The 24279-nt window shown below is 40.6% G+C and overlaps 1 protein-coding gene across 3 annotated transcripts in view; it reads left to right on the top strand.

Moving 5' to 3' along the window:
• Positions 1-5943, top strand: part of mboat1.L (membrane bound O-acyltransferase domain containing 1 L homeolog) — a 44259-nt gene extending 38316 nt beyond the window's left edge. For all 3 annotated transcript variants that reach the window (XM_041566314.1, XM_041566315.1, XM_041566316.1), the window contains 2 exons: positions 2905-3056; positions 4815-5943. In XM_041566314.1, coding sequence (XP_041422248.1) covers positions 2905-3056; positions 4815-4968 — 306 coding nt within the window. In that variant the 3' untranslated portion in view covers positions 4969-5943. The remainder of the gene's footprint in view (positions 1-2904; positions 3057-4814) is intronic.
• The last annotated feature ends 18336 nt before the right edge of the window (positions 5944-24279 follow it).

Below are 24279 nucleotides of genomic sequence, written 5' to 3'. Positions count from 1 at the left end.
TAATAACATTCTCTTAATTTAACCCACTGTTGCTTGTTCAGCCAATATACTGTATACTCACACAACCACAAAAATGTGGTATCAATGTGCCTTCACTGTCAGTGGAAATCAATCAATATACATACAATATTCAATTAAATAGCTATATAAGTCTCACTAGCACCTATAACCGCAGTTTGAGTCAAAGGCCAAAATTCAGACATAGACAAGCAAGGTTCTTGTAAATGAAAACAAACTACCAAACGGGAGTATGAAGGTTCCAAATTATGGAAATATACTTTATCCAGAAAACCCAGGTCCAGAGCATTCTATGAAAAGTAGTAAAGAACTACTGCAGGAATCAGTGCTTAAATACAACATATTTGCAAATATTAATGTGCAGTTACATTTTATTTCACCAACTGTACAACAAAGAATATAGTAATTGTGGCAGATGTAAAAGTTTAGGCACACTTTCATTTGTCCATGTAGGTACACTGTTTTGCATAGTTCCTGATCCTAATTACCTTATTAGGCCTTAGTAACTGTTAAGAGTTGTCACCTGTCGGATATTGTGAAGCTTAAAGGGGAACTCCGGCTTCCAAACCAAAATTTAATTAAGAGGCCACCATAACACAGACACCCCTAATATACCCATCACAGTTACCTGTTTCTTTAAAAAGTATGGATAAATGCCATTTTTTATGCTGTAATCCAGCTGTTTAACAGTTCTTCTCTTTCTGCAGCTGGTTGTTGATACAAAGTAACAGTAGTCCGCCAGCTCTGCAAAGTAGTCCAGTAGATCAGCAGAAAAGCAGGGGGCTAGGCTTAGGGAACTGTCAGAAACTATTAAAACTTATAAAAAGTCTGCATATTTTTTATTTGATGTATATTGCAAAGTTGTTTACCTTTCAAAAACCTTATTACTAAATTATGTTTTTGTGGAGTTCCCCTTTAATAAAATCTCTGACACCCTAAATATTGGGCTGTCCTGCAACAACCATGAGCTCTTATAAGCAACTGAGTGAGGATCCAAAATGAAGCTAACTGATGCCTAGAAAGCAGGTTTTGCTTTAGAAAGCTTGAAAGTGCTTCCAGCTCACAATTTCTACTGTACGCAGTTTCCTAAAGAAATAGATTAAAGGGAACTATGGAAGTCAAGGAATGATTTGGAAGGCCAAAAAAATTAAGCTGAAAAGGGGATGGTTCCTACAACAAGACAATGATTGTGAACATAACTCAAAAGCCACCATGAGCCTGAAGAAAAGCAAACTGAGGTTTTTAGAATGGCCCTTACAGACCCCTTATCATTGAAACTCTATGGGTTGATCTAAAACATGCAAGGCGACCCAAGATCTCAGAATAAGAAGTAATCTGTAAGGAACAGTGGGCAAAAATCCCTGGAACAATAATACAAAGACTCTTTCATTGTTCCTATGTTTTATAGTTGGTGAAATAAATATAACTGTGCATTAATGTTTGGAAATTTGTTGTTTTTAACTCAATGATTCCTGCAGAAGTTGTTAAGTACCTTTCACTTACCAAATTAGCTAAATGTTTAGTTTAGTGCCCAATCTTTTGCTTTCAACTTCATTCCCAATGTATTTTCACTACAGAATTTACTATCCCTTAATAGAAAACTATACCCCCAGAAGGAATACTTAACCGGGAGATGTTTATATCATATTGAGGAGCCTATTAAAGAATTTTACCCAACTGCAATATAGATATCAGTAAATTTTGCCTTTTACCTTGAGCCACCATTTTATGATATTCTTTGTGCTGCCTCAGAGATCACCTGACCAGATATAATGATGAAGTGTGAGAGTAAATGACAGAAGTTCGTCCATTAATTGTCTCATTTGGCCTAACATGTATGGGTGCCCTTCGGTGTTTGTATGCACCGTGAATCATATAGTCCCAGGGGGCGGCCCTTAGTTCTTAAAATTGCTATTTTCTATTTATTATTCCCCAATGTCATATTCTACTAAAAAAAGTAAATTTTTTATGAAAATAGTTTATTTAGACAAAAAAGGGTTTTCTATTTGAGCTGTTTTATGTAATACATTGTTCAGGGTTATAGTTTTCCTTTTAACAATCTGAGATTAAAGGAAAATGAATTTGTAACTGTAGCCTTTAAAGGAATTGTTCAGTGTAAAAATAAAAACTGGGTAAATAGATAGGCTGTGCAAAATAAAACATGTTTCTAATATAATTAGTTAGGCAAAAATGTAATGTATAAAGGCTGGAGTGACTGGATGTGTAACATAGTAGCCAGAACACTACTTCCTGCTTTTCAGCTCTCTTGGTTTACACCGACTGGTTACCCTGGTTACCAGGCAGTAACTAATCAGAGACTTGAGGGGAGGCCACATGGGTCATATCTGTTGCTTTTGAAACTGATCTGAATGCTGAGGATCAATTACAAACTCACTGAACAGATATGTACCATGTGGCCCCCCTTCAAGTCGCTGACTAACTCAGAGTTATAGAGCTGAAAATCAGGAGGTAGTGTTCTGGCTATTATGTTACACATCCAGTCACTCCACCTTTATACATTACGTTTTTAACTAACTATATTAGAAACATTTTTTATTTCACACAGCCTATCTGTATACCCAGTTTTTATATTTACACTGACCTGTTCCTTTAAGCTCTATTGCTGCCAGTATGCACTACTTAGTTAGATCATCTCTGAAGAATGCATATTTCAGTTGCTAAATGGTTAGTGGTGATAACATTTTGGCCTGCTTTCAGATAACGACATTTTCCAGATAAGTTAGAATGTTAGCAATGACTGTTAGCAATGACTGGAAGTCTTTAATTAAAAATAAATACAAATATTTGTGCATATTATTTAGTTAAAGAAATACTTATATTTCTAAGCACCAGTTTCAATGTTTCTGTTATTCAATTTTCTCTCAGATGAGAAATAATTTTCGACATTTCTTCATAACCTCGACATCGTGGAAATTTCTTTATGACACATTAACCTGGATTGCAACACAGCTGGCTATCTGCTACACCGTTGCCCCATTTGTCTTGTTGGCAGCTGGACCATCCATTCAACTGTACAAGTATGTTTTGATGTTACTTGCATGATCCTTATTGTATGATTACTTATTTTTATGCACATAGACAAAAGGAAATTAAAGGGAACATTGTACACCATTAAATATAAGTAGCTATAACTGAAAGAAGGTAGACATAACGACTACTAGAAAACTTACAGTTTTGTGTGATGTTTGACATTGTGCATTGGTATTTTTGTATTATACATATCACCAAGCCTTGCTTGTTAAGGCAGCCATTTTGGCAGATTTTGTTATGCGTACGTGAATAATGGTATTTTCAGGCTTTTTAGGTTTAACCCCCTTCAGTCCAACATTTGGTCAGAGAGCCTGTACCTTCTAACATGGAAACAGATATATGAAAATACATACTTTGCTTGGGTTAAAGAAATGACTAACAAGCAAATAAATATTAGCCTAATCTCATACTAACTAAACTTCACACAGTACCCATTGCTTTATTCCTCATGGGGAGTATCAGCATTGTCTGGGAACCCTATGTTGGCTAATGACAGATGTGGCATTTTGTACACTGGCAGAAAATGCTAGTAAAGAAAACACCAGTGTCTCCTTGTGTGCATTGATAATATGGAGTCAGATCCACCCATTACAGTGAATTTTGGCCAAAAATGCTATTGTTTGCATTTTCTGTCTGAAATCAAGCGTAAGCCTTAGTACTATTTTACAATTGGGTAATATTTACATAAGATAGGTTACAAAATTATGCAAACTATAATAGTTTAACTCCAAATTTTCCATTTTCATGCTATAAACTGAAACCTACCCAATGGGTTTTAAAGTACAGGTATAGGATCCCTTATCCGGAAACCCGATATCCAGAAAGCTCCGAATTACGGAATGGCTCTCTCCCATAGACTCCATTTTATCCAAATAATCCAAATTTTTAAAAATGATTTCCTTTTTCTCCCTAATTATAAAACAGTAGCTTGTACTTGATCCAAACGAAGATATAATTAATCCTTATTGGAAGCAAAACCAGCCTGTTGGGGTTATTTAATGTTTAAATGATTTCCTAGTAGACTTAAGGCATGAAGACGCAAATTACGGAAAGATCCGTTATCCTGAAAACAACCAGGTCCTCCCCAATTATAATTCTTGTCTCTTGCTTCTTATTTACTTAAAGTATGTTGCCCTGGGCACACATTTGTGTTGGTAGGCTTATAATAATCATTGCTAACATCAAACTAAATAAACGAGGCTGCCATCTTAAAGGCTTCATGCATTTTGACTTTCACGATTCTTCCTCAGTGTAGTGATCAATGACCTTACAAAACGCTTAAAGGGGTATTTAACTTTAATTAACTTCCAAAATATTATAGATATACGTATTCCAAGATAATTAGCATGTTGTCTATTTTCTTTCTTAGTTATTTACATTTTGATATGGAAGCTTTAGACTGAATTTATCTCTTTATTACTTCAACTTTATTACTCTTATCAACCAAGCAGCAGTTTAAAAGCAATATTTATTATCAAGTATTTTTAGAGCACCAACATATTGCGATGACTTGTAGAGGGCCATCTAAACAGAAAAATACAAATAAAATTATGATCTATACTTATAGATTGGAAAGAGGTGAAATAGGAAGGCTAATTAAAGTAACCATTTACAAATAAAACCAATTAAAACTTTGCATATAATATAGGCCCATCTATATCATGCTAGAAGTAAATTTTAAGGTGAACTGCCCCTTTAAGCGCTAGTTAAATGCTAATTATTGATTCTTGCTTGTCTTTTTCTAGGTCATTGTATTTCTACCTGCATGTTGTATGCTTCCTTGCACTCATTGTTTTGCCAACAAAGCCCAGTGGAAGAGCATTCTCCAAAGGCCTTGAAATAAACCATTCAGAGGAGAAGCAAAATTCAGCAGACAATACTAAGAATCATTTGAGCTGAATCAGTCCAAAGCTCAAAAAAAAATTGGCCAAATATATCTGGCTAACTGCTTGATATTGTGTCCATTATTTCACTGGGACTTAAGTTTATGTGGAAGTTGAGTTCGGATATGAAGGAAAAGTAGTTTCTCTTATTTTTACCAATATTTTATACAAATGAAATTGCTTCCAGTCCTGTCAATGAAGGATTATCGGGAAATACATTCCAAGGTCGTGTAAAAGCACTTTTTGACGTGCAATTTATCAATACATGAATCTATCATTAGTAAAAGCACAAGCATTCCAATTGACTCTGTTACAGAGTGAGAGTTGCACCTGCTCACACTTGCTGCTCCGGCCTGCAATCCCCTCTCTTACTGCCTGCTTGCAAGGGTGCATGCAAAAATTGAAAGAAATGGGGGGGGGGGGATTTCAAGCTACATACGAAGCAGACCCAGTGGTCCAGGACCCCCTATCCCCTGGGGGCCCAGCGAGGTCTGTATCCTCTATAGTTATACCACTGATTGCCTGCATTCAGACATATTATATTCATGACAGGCAGACAGATGGAGGCATATCGGCATGTAGAGTAAAGCTCTACATGCAACAGAAGTGCTGAGTGAATGAGCCATAAGTGATGCTCTTGCACTTGTGTTCTGAGATTTTGTAAATTACCCCTATTATCTTTATTGAATTTTATCATTTATTTAACCAAGGCAAATTCAAATTTGCAAGAAGGAATGTTTAGTGCAAATAATAATATATGTCTGGCTTTTAGGTTATTTAAAAGACACAAATGGAAGCTAAACCATACTAATAAATTGGGTATACACATACACACTGTTGACATCCAGTCATTTTAGTAGAGTTGCAGACTGCCACATGAAGTAACATGTATATGTTTGTGACTTTTATGTATATTTTCAGAATTAAACAACAGTAAATTATATCTAAATGACGACGTTTCAAAATAAATACATTTTTCTATTTTATTGTTCACAACGTGCTGGTGCAAAATTATTAGATGTGTGTGCTTAACATCATGAAAGCAGCTGCTTGTCTTGGTATCTGTCTTGCACAAATGTCAGTATGCTAAATTATTGTATTTCTGTTAGTTACAAGACAACTGATGGCACAGTCATCAGAATACAGGGCAAAAGGGGAAATTGAAGACCATGTTTGGTCCTAGAGAGGTAAATAATGATATTACTAGTATACAATCTCATTAACCATCATTATCATTAGGTAACCAGATAAAACACCCTAAATAGGAACACCGGGATATGCATAGGTTTACATAAGTGTGGAATATAGGGGCCCCAAAATTAAGACACCCCATATAAGCTATCAATTCTATAATTCCAGATACTGCAAAATGAACACATTTACAGCATTTTATGAGTGGCAAAGGTACTAAAAAGTACTTTCATCCTAGAAAACTACAGTATATATTTTAGGAAAATACGCATTCCAGCAAATCCAAATTGGGCAACCACGTCTTTCTACTCCTAGTACCAAGCCCCAAAGCTTTCCTAAAGTTGGTGATTTTGGTGACATTTCTGAAAATCACCTCAATCTTATCTCCCACATATTATTAGGTACCAAGATAAAACACCCTAAATATGAATGCCAGTTTGATGCCCACTGTACATAGGATTATCCAAAGTACATGGCATGTAAAGACCCTAAAATCTACCCTGTAGATACTTATTCTATGGCTTACATTTACCCTAATAAAATAAAGAACTTTAAAAAAAAATGTGTGTGTATGCATGCGTGTACAGCTCTAAAAGGTGTGTAAATGTGTGTATGTAAGTGTGTAAATATGTGCAAAAGTGTGCAAGAGTAAACAAACAGCGACGATCCAGGTAAAAGTTGGGTCCTGTTACATGAGCTGAAAGCCTCCTTGGCTCGTTGTTGGGGGCCCATTTGACAAATGCCACTAGTACAGCACGGAAGCTCATTAGTTTGCAGCAGTCAGATCATTTTCCTGCGAGCACAAAGTACCTACAGTTAAAGAACAAGACAACCCCAATAAGGATTAACTCTTTAGGTTTTTGCCTACTTGCACTGAAGTCTGCAGCGCAGTTGATTCTTCTTAATCCTGCATGATTTCTTAGTAGCACAGTCATCCCTGTTTAAATTCCTATTACTTTTGCAATGTAAACTTTCCAGTAATGCAGGAGTCTAAGACCAAGACTTTCTGGGATTTGTGCGTGCACAGGTGATGTCTTATCTGAAGCCAAGAGCAAGAAAAATTTGGCACACTAATTTGTCAGCCATTTTTGTGACATCGTAAAGGGGAAAATGCCCGTCACGACCAAAGAAGCTGCAGAAGTTTTACATATGGTTTAGCGGTGTTGCCTTTTCTTTTAAGATCAGCATGATTGCCAGGATGAGGATAAGATACTGTGTTTAGGACAAGGGGCACACAGAGCATTGGCTATGCTGCTCTCACTCTGCATATTTTTTTCAGGCTGAGAGAAGAGGATCTGATTGCTGTCCGAACTCCATTCATCTGAACCACTTCTGCTTGAATGCAGTCACACAGTGCAGAGTTCGGCCCAATTATGAGAACACAGCCATTTTCAGGCAGACCTCCACTGCATGTGACTGCACACAAGCGGAAGCAGGTCAGCTGTATGGAGCTGTATCTTAAAGGGCACCTGTTGCCAAAAAATATTATATATCCCCAACCAAAGGTGCGGGCCAATAGAGCCCGTACTCTGGTTGGGGGTAACTAGTTTTATTTTTTAAATTGGTTCCTGCCAGAACTAGACCCCTGCACCAGGTGGAAACTCCTGGTGGGAGTGTCCATGTTGCACACGCTGAGCATAATGAGCAAATGCCGCAACTGGCTCATTATCCGCATGCGTGTGATGTCATAAGTGCGTTATGCTCATATGCTCTGATGGACATGGCCGATTGCACCGGGAGCTCCATCCCGGTGTGAATGTCCTACCGCTGGTGGAGGGCTTTTTTTAAAAAAAAGCTACCGTTACCCCCAACTGGAGTGCGGGCTCTATTAGCCCACACCTTTGTTTGGGAATAATATTTTTTTTGACAACAGGTTCCCTTTAATATCAGAAACCCATAGCTAACAATCCCATTCAGTAAAATGTTGCTTATCTAACAGTTATGAGAGCCGATAATCATCCTAAATGTAGGGAAAGAGGTAGTCCAGTAACTGTTTTATGGTACATACTGTACATGGATACTGCGGGACTTATGAAGGTGGTAAAAATAATGTATTCTAAAATAAAAAGTAATATTTGCAAAGAAATATTGCTTACCTAAATTTGCAGCAGTCTAATTTCACGCTAGTGCATTAGTATAGAGAATGAGGAATAGAGTACTTTACCAGCATTCTGACTTGAGCAGTTGTGACATTAGCTACAGGCAAGTGAGACTCAACAGTTTATTTCACTCCCTTGGCACAGCCATAACTGCCTGCTGCCCAAAATGTTATTATTTTACACGTAACCTCAATTCTGCAGGACACCACAAAGCAAAAGAAAATATGTTTTAGTACAATGTCGTACCATACATAATGCCTTGTAATACAAATTTTTTCTTAAAAAAATTAATCATTAGACACAAATATATTGTTCAAATGTATTGAACATCAAAATGCTACAACTGTTTGTGGTTATAATGTATTCCCAAGCTTAGACAATGACGTAATCTGTGCAATGCAGGTCGTCGGCCACTGGATATTAGGAGTTGTTTACTGTTGGGGATAATGGCCATGTTTTGTAGGAAAAAGCGAGTCACTGAACTATTAAATGGAGAAAATATTTAGTTAACATGCTAAACAGTGACACCTAGTGTTCAACAGTGTGGTGCTCATGTGTTGCTAAAACAGGCACTGGCGTAATAAATCACAGAACAGAAGTATGTTTGTACCATATCGCAAACTGTGTTTATAAGAAATGCTTATAACAACAGAAACTGCCCCAGAAATTGCATTACCCCCTGGTGAGGTCAAATAGCTGTAGTATCATCAGTTCTTGGATATAATGTATATCGACGGTGTCTGTTTCAAACTATATCTAAATTGAGAGCTAAGAAGGGAGGGCTGAGGATGGAGGGCTTTTGTAATGAGGGCTGAGGAATGAGCCACAAGCGGGAGATTGCAACAGCAAATGTGGGCAGCACTGCAGTGTGACTGCAGTTTCTTCGGATAAGTGAGCAAAATAAGAGACAAGTCTGCATACTTCTTTACAAGAGCGCATGTAGGAGTATGTGTTCTCCCGATGATGTCCTAAAATGCTTTCCTTACAGGTGGGCATGTGTGTTGTGTGTGTGTGTGATAGAGAGTATAAATGAATTTGTGTATAGATAGCTGTGTAAATACTTATTTTAGGTTATTAAATCTTATAGGTGCAAGTTGGGTGTTAGTTTGTCTACAACCATTCTCTCCAGGGCATTTGCCACAAAGCAGATTGACCCCTTTAGTTCCTTGTCTCATTGAATCTTTTAACTTTTAATTCATTTCTCATATTTATATTTTCCCTCTGCTGATTTACTCCACAATCACCTCTCAGTTTCTAATACTCCTATGCCTCCTCACTCCTTTATATATTTGTATAGCTATAAATATCTATAATATTAGATTTATAATATTGATATATCTATATATTTGAACCTCAGTCCCTTTCCTGTTCCTGTCCTTCTTCTACCTCTTTGTTTCTGCTTTAAGCCCACCTTTGCCTATTCCTCCCCACAAAGTAAGTAATATTATATTTGGCTGACTCTTAACCCTTTGCCTACCACCACAACACCCAGGTAATAATGCAGCTTTCCCCTAGATATCAGAATGCTTGAACATAAATTCTACACTCTTGTCATTATGTTACTCCTTTACAAACCACCTAGAAAGTAGGTTGTTGGCAGCCAAAGTAAAGGGCATTTGTTGTACACGTCTTCCTGCTCAGTTTGTCCACTCTCAGCCCACATGAACATTTTTATTTCTCATGAATGTAAGGCACTACTTTGGTTATGCACAGACTAGCAAGCTGGCTATTTAAACTGACGGACTGATTCGCCTTGCTAAATGTACATGTCAAAAGTACTTATTTGACTAATAAAGATGGCTGCATTAGCGCAGAATAATGTGTGTAGGTATAATGCTGGCTAGCTTTGTGAAAGAACAAAAATGTAAATCCAGAGAGCAGACACCCTTGGCCCTTACTAGGCGGGGTTTTCAAAAAAAAAAAAAAAATACTAAATTATAGACAGTTATGAAAGAATTCAAAACAAAGATTGTAAACTGGGTGTTGTTTGGTCTCGTATACAAATCCTGTGAATGCACTGAATACAGTTAACCTGGCCATACACTGCAATATCCACTTGCTTGGAGAGGTCACTAAATGAGCATATCTGAGCCGGACTAGGCCACCCACATGCTGGGCCAAATAGGAATGATCCAATTGATGTTAAAGTGTCAGTAACAGAATGAGAATGCTATATGTATGCAATTTGTACTACTTTATATATTATAGAAAAGCTTTGTAGATTCTGAAACTTAAATATTGGTACAAGCAATTTGTGCGATTCCTTTGCCTCCTTGCCGCCCCCCTGGAAAATTTTCTGCGGACACCCATGGGTATATGAATGAGCAATGCTCACTTCTGAAGCCCTTCTTTAATCTGAAGGTAACAGGAGGATAATCTAATGGTGCAGTTTGTGTTGTGCTGTTCTGATCTACTTTGTCACCAGCTTAAGTGGTACAACCTTATCCAACTTTTTTAGCATCCATGTCCTAATTTATATGCAGCAACTACATTAGCTTTAGCCTTGTTTCTTCATGCGTCATACATTACAATTGGAGTTGTAGCTCTCCTGTGCAAATGGAAGGCCACAATGGGTTCCTGGGAGCTTAGTGAAGATGTCAACGCAGAGCTCACTGGAGATTACCCCAGGCCCTTGCTTTTTTTTAGCAGGAGTAGTGCCGACCAGAGGTCCAAAGGTTCACAATTATATTCAATTGGGTGGGGGTGGTGGGGTTTAAAGTATCTTTTTTTTTTCTAGGTCAATTTTTATTTTCATAAACCAAGTATGATACAATACACATATATCAGGTCGGTCATATTGTCAAAGGCATTAACACAACATAAGAGTTACTTTGTTAGGTATATTCCCACGCGGCAATCAGGCGTAACTTAATATCTCTTTCTTGGGTGTGGAGTTATTAGTTTCAAGGGTCCAGCAGTTGGAGAGCCTCTGGAAGTATGTCACACCAGGGTCCCCACACTTTATCAAATTTGTCAGGGGAACCTCTGCTCTCGTCTGTGAGTTTGTAGAGTGGAATCGTGGCATTTACCATCTTCAGCCAGGCCTTGATGGAAGAGGGATGTGCTCGCATCCAGTGGGTGGCTATTGTTTTTTTTGCATAGAATAATAGTATGCGTTAACGTTGCCTCGCATGTGTTTTTATATGGTTATGGAACTCCTCAGTAACTTATGATATCCTTATATTTTACAAGAGGGGGTATTTTATTCACTATATAATACACAAGGCCCATGAATATCCTGTAAATTATATCCTTATAAATGGTGGTTAGTCAAAAGGTTTCACTTGTATATTATAATAAATTGTGTACCCCCTGTTGTAAAATATGAGGATATTAGAAGTCACCTCGGAGTTCCATGCTTTTGGCCCTATGCGTTTATATGGTCATAGAACGCCTCTGTGACTTAAATTATCCTTATATTTTACAATAGGGGTACATTAATCACTGTATGAAAGTGAGGCTGGTAACAGTGATATAACCTTAGCTGTGCATAAGGGTAGATCCTGTACAGCAAGTTAAATCACATGCCATAGAAGGGCAAGTAAATGTATTTCTGTAATGCACCCTGATGGTCTAGCGGGGACTAGTGCCCCGTCTGGGACTATGCCGCGGAGACGCCCGCAGTCCTAGTCCTCTCCTTTCGCCGGTTCCTCTATGGCATTCATGGCCAATCGCTTCTGGGTTTATGACTTGTGATGTCATCACGCTATGGCGCGAAATTCAAATGTATTTAAAGGAGCTTTGAATCCAAACTCATTGCCTTGTTTAGTATTTGGGTGTTATTCCTGTCTGTTTTGACTCCAGTTTTGATCCTTGCCTGCCTGACTATTCTGAATTCTGAATTCTATCGGTATTGACCCTTGCCTGACTGAGCAGTAGCTGTGGGCTCCTCCCGAGGCCAAAGGCGGCTGCTACAGGTGGAAGCGGAGCCGTGCCCAGGAGCCTAGCACTTGTTCTGGATTTAGGGAGCCGAACATGACAATTTCCCTTCTCTTGGAGGCATCAGTTTTGTTTATTTAAGTATTTTTTTTTGTTCAGATAAGTTTATTGAGTTTGCCAGGGTTATACATCAATGTGACTTTCATCAGGTTATACATATACATATTGTCCACTTGTGTACAGAACAGGTATCAAATACAAATACAGATCAATAACACATACGGAGAAAAGAAACATCTGTGACTCCCTGCGAGATGCCTCTGATTGCCGTTATTGTACCCCTAGGAAACATTACCAACAGTGTCAGACCACCAATATTGTTTTGGGGGAAATTTCATTAGCCAGGGGTCCCAGGTCCTATGGAACTTGTCCTGGCGGCCCTTCCGCTTAGCCAAAAGATATTCCGTATTGGCTAGGTTAGCCATAGCCGCCACCCATTGGTCCACTACAGGGGGTGATGGTTTTTTCCAATTCAGGGTGACCAGTCTCCGTATTTGGAATAGAGCTTTGTTTAAGAATTCAGTCATGTGTGGATCTACTCCCAACCCTGTCTGAATATTTAATAGGCACACTTTTGGGTCATTTAGACTATCACACTTCGTCAGCTCACCTAGAATCTCAAGGGCCTTATCCCAGTAGTCACGCAGAGCCGGGCAGCTCCAGAAGGTATGCATTAAGTCCCCTGTTGCTTGGTCACATCTGAGGCACTGAGCTGATGTATTTGGGTACATTCTGTGTAGCCTGCTTCTCGTGTAGTAGGCCCTATGTACCAAGTATAACTGTAGCAAATGGTGTCTAGGGACAAATGAGACTCTCCTGGGGGCTCTAAGGGCTGCCTCCCACTGAGTATCAGTGAGAGCACCAAGGTCACCCTCCCAGAGTTCCCTGCATTTCAACTGAGTGGCCTCAGATCTGTAAGCCACCATGAGTTTGTACACCTTGGAAATAGTTCCCTGGGGTTTTAGTTTACCGATCAATGAAATGAGCGGATGTGCAGTTAGCTCGGTTGGCCTGCCTTTATGCCACTCCAGCAACTTGCCCCTGAGTCTCATATAAAATAGCCACTGTGAAGATGGTATGTTCCACCTGGTTCTTAGTTCCGGAAAGGTGAGAGGGCCACTGAGACCCCAAACATCAGCTAAGGTACATACCCCTATCTCTATCCAGTTTCGGTGGGTATTAGGTCAGCCACACCTCCCAGTTTAGAGTTGTGCCACAGTGGGGTGGATGGGTCAATTTGAGTGAATCCTGTAGTCTGGTTAATCCTGGCAAAAATCCATTTGACATTCCCCAGGAGTGGGTTGAGTTTTGCCCTGTTCTGACCTGTGGGAGCCATTAATAGGGCTTGCACGGGAGAGACATCTGGGGGGAGTAAGGTATGCCATACTTTAAATAAGGCAGAGCAAGGGCCATCTGGCTTGAGTACATTCAGGTGTGAGATCTGCAAAGCAAAATAGAGGGCCTGAAAATCAGGCAGTGCCATCCCTCCTGCTTTCACCGGTCTCTTTAGTGTCTGCATACTTAGCCTGCTCCTACTGTTCCCCCAGATGAATTTTCTCAGTTTCATGTCCAATGTATTGAAGATCTTTATGGGGAGAGGCAGTGGGGCATGCCACAGCGCATACATCAGCTTAGGTTGTATAAACATTTTGATCAGTTGAATTTTGCCTACTGGGCCTATAGGGAGGGCCTCCCATGCGGCCAGCTTCGAGTCCACCCAGGCTAGAAGAGGGATGACATTGAGGTCACAGTAACTAGAGATCGGTAGTGCAATTTCCACACCTAGGTATGTGAATTTACTTGCCACTTGTAGGGGGCAGTTAGTCAGATCCTCATTAGCATTTGGGGGGTCAACCAAAAATAGCGTGGATTTTGAGGGATTTACTCTTAACCCTGAGACCTTCCCAAACCTCTCTGTCAGGCTAATAAGTTCTGTTAAGGACTGTCCTCTGTCCCCAAGGTATACCAGGGTGTCATCTGCGTATAACTGGATTTTGTCTTCCCCAACACTCGATACCCAACCGGTCATACGTGTGTTTTGCCTGACCGCCGCAGCAAAGGGTTCGATGGCTAACGCAAACAGGAGTGGGGACAGCGGACAGCCCTGCCTGGTGCCTCTGGTCAGAGCAAAGGGAGTAGTCAATGTTGCACCCACCCGCAATGCAGTTATAGGCTTGGCATAGAGCAGCTGTATAAGGGTTATGAAGTGATTTCCAAATCCCACAAGTCTTAACACTCTCCACAAATACCCCCACTCCACAGTGTCAAATGCCTTGGCGACATCTAATGCCGCAACAGCTCGCCCTCCTATGTTAGAGTGTTCCAGTGTGAGGTTAACCATTAATCTGCGGATATTCATGGCCGTGGTCTTGCCCGGCATAAACCCCAGTTGATCATCTGGAATTAGGAGGTGAATTACTTTCTTTAACCTATTTGCTATGATTTTGGCTAGTATTTTAGCATCCGCTGTTAGGAGGGAAATTGGTCTGTATGATTCTGGTAAGGTTGGATCCTTTCCTTGTTTTGCTAAGAGTATTACCGCAGCTTCATACATAGAGGGCGAGAGCTCTTTCGCCTGTAGGGCTGTTGCATACACCTTAAGTAGAAATGGTGCTAGTGTTTTTGAGTGGCATTTATAAAGTTCAATGGGGAGGCCGTCGGCCCCAGCTGCTTTCCCGTTGGGGAAGGAGTCAATTGCCTCTTGCACCTCGGTTAAAGTTAATTTAGAATCTAGGTACTCACTGTATTTAGGGTCTAGTTGGGGCAGCCTTAGGGAGCTAAGGAAAGATTCCACTTCTGGGAAGTCGGCTGGGGACAAAGTAGAGGTATATAGCTTAGAGTAAAAGCCCTTTAGAATATTCTGTATTTCTAGCGGATCTGAGGTTGGTTTACCGGTGGCGTCTTTTAGGAGCGTGATAGCGGGGGGGGTTGAGTGTTGCCTAGACAGGTGTGCTAATAGTTTTCCGGCCCTCTCCCCATACCCCAGGATGTTAATTTTTGAGAATAGGTGTTGGTGTTTGGCCTTTTCAGTCAAGTATTTAGCAAGTTCATCTTGTGCCGATTGCAAGTTCCTGAACCCCTGAGTATCTGGAGCCATGGTTACTAGAAGTTCCAGTCTAGTGACCTCCCCCTCAAGCTGCTGCTGTTTAAATGCGAATTGGGCCTTATAGGCATTTATTTCTGCATTATAAAATTTCCTGAGGTGGTCTTTCAATACTTCCCAGGATACAAGATGGTCATTGGCGTCCTTCATCGCCTCTAATAGATCAGTAATGAACTCCTCTACTCTATCGTGATTCCGAAGGATATTTAACCAGATCGGGTTTAGTGACTATCTGGGAGCATTCTGGTGGGGCACCACTCTAATCTCCACTCTAATCTCTAGTTCTAAGGGGGCATGATCTGAGATGCCTCTCGGGAGATATTTAATGCTTTTCACCAGGGGGAGAGCCCTATGGTTTAAGAAGGCTTGATCAATCCGCGACAGGACTAGGTGTGAGGTGGAGAAACAGGAGTAGTTTCTTACACCTGGGTGGTAATGCCTCCAAGCCTCCTCTAAGCCTGCTCCACCTGTAATGGCTAATAAATTGTTATAGGGTGATGGTCCAGGTTTCCCATCCCTTCGTAACCTGTCTAGTTTGGGGTCTAAAATAGCATTGTAGTCTCCCATAGCCACTACTGCAGCGTGTGGGAATTGAGCAATAAATTGTATTAATTGTACCATACAGTCATCAGAATAAGGGGGAGGGATATATATAGAGGCAAGAACCATTTCCTGAGCTTGAAGGAAGCCATGTATAAACAGAAATCTGCCAGATTTGTCAGATTTTATGGTTCCAAATCTAAAGGGCACGGACCTGTGGATTAGGATCGCCACCCCCGAGGAATGTGTAGAGTATGGGGCATGGTACATCCAGCCAACCCAGGGGCGCTTAAGGGCCTGCGCCTTTACCCCTATCAGGTGAGTTTCTTGCAGGAAAATAACCTTAGCGCCTGATTTTCTAAGGAAATCTAGAGTCAGCCTGCGCTTGATGCTCACATTCCAGCTAATGCACTTCAAAGACATCTATATGAGCTGACATAATATATACCTGAGAGTACACAATTCTGGCAACCAAGACAACATACCTGAACCTTGTGCAGCATACATAGACAGATCTGCAAAACATTAACATATCATGTTCCCAAACCATCCTCCCCTCCCCTTCTGCCCTTTCCCCCAACTTATGGCAGAATTTTTCCCAAACTTGCATAACTGCTGAGGAGCGTGAACTCACGCTGGGCCAGTAAAGGCCGTGAACTGGCAAACACACTTCACCCGGAGATGGGTGAAAGTCAACTGCATACTAAAGTTGGTGCAACGCAGTCTCGGAAGCTAAATGTGAACAGCACTTGTGCTGCGAAATGGGCCTCGGAGGCAACATCTAGGGCAACAGGATCTTACCGTCCCCTTCAGTGTCCAAACAAGTGGTATAAGGCAAAAGGAGAAGTAAACAGTAAGGGTTACTGCGGGCCTGTTGGTACACCCCGTACTCGGGGTGGTGTGACGCAGCCAAAACAATCGCTTAAAAAAAAGTGTGGGGCAGTTAGGAGTGGGAGAAAGGGAAAAACAGAACTTAGTGGACGGGAGATCTCCCCCACCCACCCCAAAACAGTACTCACGGTGCGCCCTCCAAATGCCAGATTACGCCAGATGGATGAAGAGTGGTCCCACTCCCTCCGGGGCCTGGGTGTTTCATGCCCGGTTCTGCTGGGTGTCCAGCCAGGCACTCAGCTCAGTGGGCGAGGTGAAGAATCTGGTCTGGCCTTCCGCGATGACCCGGAGTCTGTCGGGGTATAACATCGCATACTGCAGATTGAGGTCACGTAGCCTCCGCTTCCCATCTAGGAACTTCGCTCTTTGGCGCTGTGCCTCTGCAGAGAAGTCTCCAAACACCGAAATCCGTGCAGCTTGATAGTTGAGGGCATCCCGCTTCCTTGCCATCGTCAGGACGCCGTCGCGGTCCCTGGCATTCAGGAGGCGCGCAATCAAAGGGTGCGGTGGGGCCCCCGGTATCGGAGCTCTGGTGGGTATTCTATGGGCCCTCTCGATGGCAAACATTGTGGAGAAGTTATTTCGCCCAAATTGATCAATAAGCCAGGCTTCGAGGAAGTTCTCAGGGGAGTTACCTTCTGCCTTTTCCGGGAAGCCAATAAATCGAAGGTTGTTGCGTCGCAACCTATTTTCCAAGTCGTCCGACTTGGAAGTGCATGCGACCACCGCTTGTTGCAAATGCTGGATACGTTCGGGCAATGGATGGCATAGGTCTTCCACAGAGCTCACCCTTTGTTCCAGGGCCGCTGCCCTTTCCCGCACCTTTTGCAAATCAAGCTTGATGATAGAAAGGTCTACTTTGATTTCTTCCGTCTTGGAGCATATAAGGCTGTTGCTAGATTCCTTTGAGGCTCTGATTTCAGCCAGTAGGTCTGCTAGGGTCAGTTCCTGGGAATTACCATCTGTGTGGCTTTGGCCTTCCCTCGCATCGGGCCCGGGAGACTGCTCTCTATCGCCATTTTGTTCAGAGAGATTCTCTTGCGCATATTTTTCGAGCTTCGATGCCGCCTCCGAGGCTCTCTTGACTGCCCGATTTTGCCCCATCAGCGTTCTCTGGGGTAGTCCCTCTGCTGGGGTTGCCTCTGTAGCCGTGATATTGCTGTTCGTTCAGGATATAATCAGGGATTTTGTGACCGAGCTCCGGAGCCGCACCAACTCACGTCTGTTCACATGCCGCTCCAAGCCACGCCCCCGTTTATTTAAGTATTTGATTACATTTTGCATAGTGGGTAAAAAATATGGCAAACGTCAGTTTTTGCACCTTCAGTAAATGATCCACAGAGCATTTAACAAATATTTTTTAGAATAGAATGTCTCACTAGGAAATGGTCTTTAAACCAAATTTCCTCTAGATGGCAGTAATTGATTATGAATGACTGACCCTCCAGTTAAAACAGAAACCAGTCAATTGTTCCATTTCTAACTTTGAGATGTTAAATGGTGATTTTACATTATACTTTCTGACCTTACCATGAAAAGATTTTCTAAAAATAGAGGCAGAATGGCAATTATTTGGCCTTTTATACTCTCGTCCAATGTTAATTTACATTTCTTTCAAGGACAGTGGCTTACACAAATAAAATGTTTATGGATGTGACCAGATATAATCGGTGTCTATGCTTATGTGCTGATTTGAACAACTGATTGAGCTATCTGACTTTGGGGAAAGCTAGAATGTGGGCAGCTAGATGTACGCATTATATTCTGCATGCAATTTAAGCACATGGGAAAAGTAGTAATATTGTATAGTTGTAGTGGGTTTGAAGGGTATATTGTATCCTGTATTGTTTAGGATTGCAGAAGAAAATGATTCTTTTGCATCTGCCTTTCAAGGACTCTTCATATCTTATCTGTTTGCCACGCTTTAGAGATCAGATTCTTATATAATGTAATGGAAGGTTCGGGTAGAGGATTTTGCCAACAGTTAAATCAGTGGCTGCTTGCTATATATACAGGCTGCAGAGACTTAGTGGGGGGCTTGAAACCCTGGACCTTGGAAGACAAACCATGCAATTTGCTGCATGCCCCATAGAAAAGACATGTGAGGGCACCAGTTTTGACTCCAAAGTAGTAGTCACTCTTGAATGCAGCCAGACGAAAATGGAAGGGTTCTGTACAGGTATAACAATCCTGAAAGGACAGGGAAATCATCCACCGCAGGATTTGAACTCGGGACTCCACAGGTGGACAACAGGCTCTTTAGCCACTCACACCGCAGGCCTGGATTTGTGGCAAGGCCACCTAGGCATGGGCCTAGGGCACCAGAATTTTAGGGGGCGGCATGCTGCCCAACCACACCCACATTGGTTAAAAAAACACTGGGGGTACGATAATTTTTTTAATTTTCCGTGCGCCAATCCCCATTGCTCCGGTACCGATGATGAAAATTTGCACGAATAAAGGGGAGGTGACAGGGGCGACGAAAGGCAGTGGGCCTAGGGGCGACTGCTATGTAAATCCGGCCCTGGGGTTACGGATGTCCCCTTGTGCCTCTACATTGACTGGCTGTGCTGACAGTCCATCTTTCGCCTAATAGAGTCATTATGAACCCTGTGCTGACAGTCCATCTTTCGCCTAATAGAGTCATTATGAACCCTGGGTTCCTCACTAAGGGTCGAGTGTACCTTGCCCATACCTTGTCCATACTTTGCCCTTACCTCGCTCATAGCTTGCCCTTACCTTGCCTTTGTATCAACTTGGTTTTTTTTTCCCCATACAGAACCCTTTTTTGGGGTTGCCTAGCATCAGCCTGCAGTTGACCTTGGCAAATTGGTTAAAAAAAAAGTATTCGAGAAGCTGATTAGTGAAGGTCGGTTACTCGTTAATGTAGCCTGAGTAAAATGCAACTTTACTAAACTATATGTGTTGGTTACTCCTTAATGTAGCCTGAGGAAAGCGTAACCGATGCCTTTGTGTACAATAGACACAGACAAGTACCAAACAGGCCTGGAACTAGGGGCAGGAGACAGGGGATTTGCCACATACTCCAAAGAGCAGATAGGCCATTTTGGGGCACGGGGAGGAGCGATTTTGCTGAATCAAAAGTAGAGGTCTCTCTTGAATGCAGCATGAAGAACATGGCACAGATGAAGGTAGCCTGCTTGGGCAAGCTGTCTGCCCTTAGGTCAGTCGGTGGGATTGCCAACCCTTCCATCCCGAAGTCCTCCCTTATTTGGGTACCCAGGCAGCATATTGACTCTGTTAGGTGTAAAATGGCCTGCAGGCACTTCCTGACAAGATAAAGGTACACGGGACATTTGGTTTTTGTGGCTTTTTTATCTGATTGTTTCTGGTAGGCACATCTCAATCCTGTTGTCTAAGGGGCATGTAGCTAGGCCTTGGGCATCCACATGTATGTCAGTAAACTCTGCACTCTTGCTCTTCAATGATGGCTGCTGAATCTTCCATCAAATGAACAGTATCAAAGATCAGTGCACTCTTTGTGCTGCACCTCTGATCCGCATCAGTACAATGTGAATGGCTGCCCTAAATGAAGGGCGGCATAGAGAAGTAAAATGTTACTTGTGCCATATGAGCTTCTTCCAAGGCAATGCAAGCTATTCAGAGGAGTGTATACTATTGTGGTGTGGCTAACAAAATACTTTCCAGCAAAGACTTATGGGATTTATAAGTTCTATACAACAACCTTTATTCATTCAGGCAACAGACCACAGGTAGTTCTTGAAGCAGTGCATAACAGGAACTTAATTCATACATTTATTCTCATTGAACAGTAGAGGACAGCAGTAGCACTTGTCACTTGTATTATACAGAAACAGTACTCACAGTCATATCATCTACAGTTAGCCCTCCCTGTTTCCAGCATACACTCTAATCAACCAGAGATACTGCTCAAGCCACCCTAGGACACAGGATGACAGGTATTCTCTTTTAACTAGAATTTGTACTCTCAGTGCTAACCAGAAGGTAGCTCTTTCTCAATCAACACTCCTCCCTGGAGCTCAGGCTGATCTACTATTGCTTATACAGGTATTGGACCTATAATCCAGAATATTTGGGACCTCTGATTTTCTGTATATGGGGTCTTTCTGTAATTTGAATCTCCATACTTTAAGTTTACAAAAATACAAAAATAAAAAAATAATTTAAACATTCATGTTTATCTATTATATTTTAGTATGGATCAAGTACAAGGTACTGTCTAATTTTCTGTCATTTTTAAAAATGAGAATTATTTGATTAAAATCGACTTTATGGGAGATGGCCTAATTACTCCATAATTTGGAGTTTTCTGGATTACAGGTTTATCTCTTTCCTGTACTACCTCTTAAAAGGGTAGTTCACCTTCCAAAAAATTTTTTTACAGTTCAACTCGTTTCAGATATTACACCAAAAATAATTACTTTTTTCAGTGGCTTTTTTTAAGAGATTTTTTTCTTTTGTATCCTAGTAGCAGTTTTCTAAAAGTGGCCACATTAGTTGATCAATTGGCCACATTCGTTGATCAATTGTGGAAAATGAAACTTTAAATTTAAACATTAAAAAAATTGTCATTATTGCTTGACATTAGCTTAACTCCATTCTCTAGAAAATGTTTGGCTAAAGTCTTGGCTTTCTTTCCACCACTGATTATACAGCAGTCAAACATGCAAACTCACTTTCAACCCCAGTCTATTATATCTGTAGGAAATGTTATCATACAGCATTTACAAGTCAGGATACAGTATATATACTGCAATGAAGTCACATTTCACATAAAGTAGTATTTTCTTAAATATCCTTAAAAAGCATAGTCCACATGCAAACAAAATTACTTTCAGTATCATCGTGTCAGACAAGATTCTGCATTTAGATATTTTGAGCAAAGCAAATTATTGCTGGACCCATAAACTATGGGAGCAGGTGTTTGCCTCTTGTATTGATAAAATCCTAAAATCCATATTCACTATGTGGTTGCTCTCTGATTTGTGCAAATTGAGGTAAGACTCAGACACTCTGTCTGTTTGGTTTATGCTCTGTTTCCTATAACTAAAACACTTTCCACCCTGTATGTTTACATAATACATTGTAGCCTTTTTATGGTTCAATCTGTTGTTCCTGAATGGCAATCCCTTAAAGGTGCTGATTTCTGCTCTTATAGCTCTGTAGCTTCAGCATTGTACCATGGTGCAAATTTATTCTGTCATCCTGTACTTTTGTCCTGGAAGAAAGTGGACATTTAGCCTAAAGAACCTAAAGACTGATCCTAGCACTGACAGCCTCAGACTTAGTATTTTTTTTAAATGTCCCTATTCCACATGGGGGTTGTCTGCTTTTTAAATACATAATATGCATGTATCCTGTAGATCTAGGGATTCACAACACAACTTAACTACACGTTAAACTGTTGTGACCATATCTTGGCCCAGAATACAGGAAAAGCTGCATTGTAACAATCACTTTATTGAAGCTAGTGGTCTTGCACTCCTAAGACAATGGGGAAATCTATCCCACCCAGGTACTGGGACTTAGGAATGGAGAGAAATATTAAGTAGGGAATTTCGAAGTCATATGGAGAGTTTATCCCAGAGATCTCTACACTGCCTAAGGGAACAGACCCAAGGTCCATTTCACTGTTTGTAAAGGCAAGCAACATAAAGTTGAACTCAAATTTCTAATGCTAACCACCCTGTTTAAGGAAGGTGTCAACTAACTACAGCTGATCATGAACCAAAATGAAAAAAACGGACAAACCACTTTTCAGGGTCATCCTCTAAATCAAACTGCATGAGCCTTTCAACAAATGTAGATATTGTGACACTTCAGTATGTGTATGGCAACTTAAAGGGCATGTAAATGCAAAAAAATAAAATCCCATTTTTACTTTCGTTAATGAAAAAGAAACCTATCTCCAATATACTTTAATTAAAAAAAATGTGTACAGTTTTTATAAGAAACCTGACTGTATGCAGTGAATTTCTCCCTACATTTACTGCTGTGGATAGGAATTGTCAGATGGTCCCTAACTGCTGAGCAGGGGAACAATCATACTTATGAACAGCAGGGGGAGCCCCCGCCTTACTTCCCAGCCATGCAGAACTCAAGCAGCTTTGTTTATGACGATCCCTAAGCAGCCCAGACCACAATGAACATGAGGGTGACCCCCCGTAGCCAACTTTGAAAGCATAAATTATTTGTTTGATTAGGCTTGTGGTGCAGTAAGTTCATGTTTATATTTAGTATAAAAAATACAGCATTTCTAGCCTTATTCTATTTTAGACTTTACATGCCCTTTAAGGTTTCATTTTTTGAAAATCAAAAAAAATTGTGAGAAATTTCAACAAGACTTGTTATTTCAAGGTCATTTGCTAATTTAAAGATTTCTATGATTGATCGATAATAAAGTACAGACAGAAAGTTCCAGAACTGATTATATGTGACACTCCGGTGCTAGACCAAATATTTTTAGCAAATGTTTCTACAATAACAATCATCTATCATGTTTTCTAGGATTGTTCTAGAGTGCAAAATATTTTATAGGAGACTAGGTGCTATATTTATCCTGGTGGTGTACATTTACTTACTTATTAAGGCAAAGCACACAATCAAGCTCTGTTTTTCTGAAGCAAATGTTTCAGAATAATAGAATAAGAGTTATTAAGTACTGTTTTATGAGACAGAAGCTCAAATCCCAAGTGTATATCTAGAATTCATGTGTAAAACAAGGCAGGACAGAAGGAACACTTCTCGATGAACTACAACCTGATGGTTTGAGGGATTATTAGGACTACCCATTAGAAAGGAGTTGAGGTTGCCCTGGGAATCTTGACAGGGGGCTGTTGGCAAGCTGGCACTGGGCTTATATGTTAGATGGTAGACTGAAATGATAATACTACCATGTTCTCAGCAATTTACTTGATCATAGTAATCACTATGTTACGGTTTGCCTTGGTAAATACCTTCCAACAATCCCATTCCTCAGCTCCATGGATTTAATTATACCACAGGTCATAAATGCTTAGAAACTCCGGCTGTTACTATAATAATATCTATATATGTATGTATGTATGTATGCGATACTTATGTATGCAGAACAATTAATTGATAAAACACACAGGGGGACATTACAATAATAAATACAAATAAATACAACTTACAATAATAAATGCAGATAAATGCAAAGTACAGTTAAAATAAAGACTGAGTGTTAGAGAGACAAGAGGATGGAAGCCCCTGCCCCATAGGGATTATAATCGAAATGGGAGAGTAAATTACACACACAAATTGGAAGATATACAGGTATGGAACCTGTTATCCAGAATGCTCGGGACCTGGAGCTTTCCGGATAACGGATCTTTCCATAATTTGGATCTAATTAAATTGGATCTAATTGAAGTCTAAAGAAAATCATTTAAACATTAAATAACCCCAATAGGCTGGTTGTGCTCCCAATAAGGATTAATTATATCATAGTTGGGATCAAGTACAAGGTACTGTTTTATTATTACAGAGAAAAAGGAAATCATTTTTAAAAATGTGAATTATTTGATTGTAATGGAGTCTA

The sequence above is a fragment of the Xenopus laevis genome, chromosome 6L (genome assembly GCF_017654675.1).
Source record: "Xenopus laevis strain J_2021 chromosome 6L, Xenopus_laevis_v10.1, whole genome shotgun sequence".
NCBI classification, from domain to species: domain Eukaryota; kingdom Metazoa; phylum Chordata; class Amphibia; order Anura; family Pipidae; genus Xenopus; species Xenopus laevis.
Note: the sequence above shows the minus strand (reverse complement) of the source record. Positions and strands in the feature narration are given on the sequence as shown.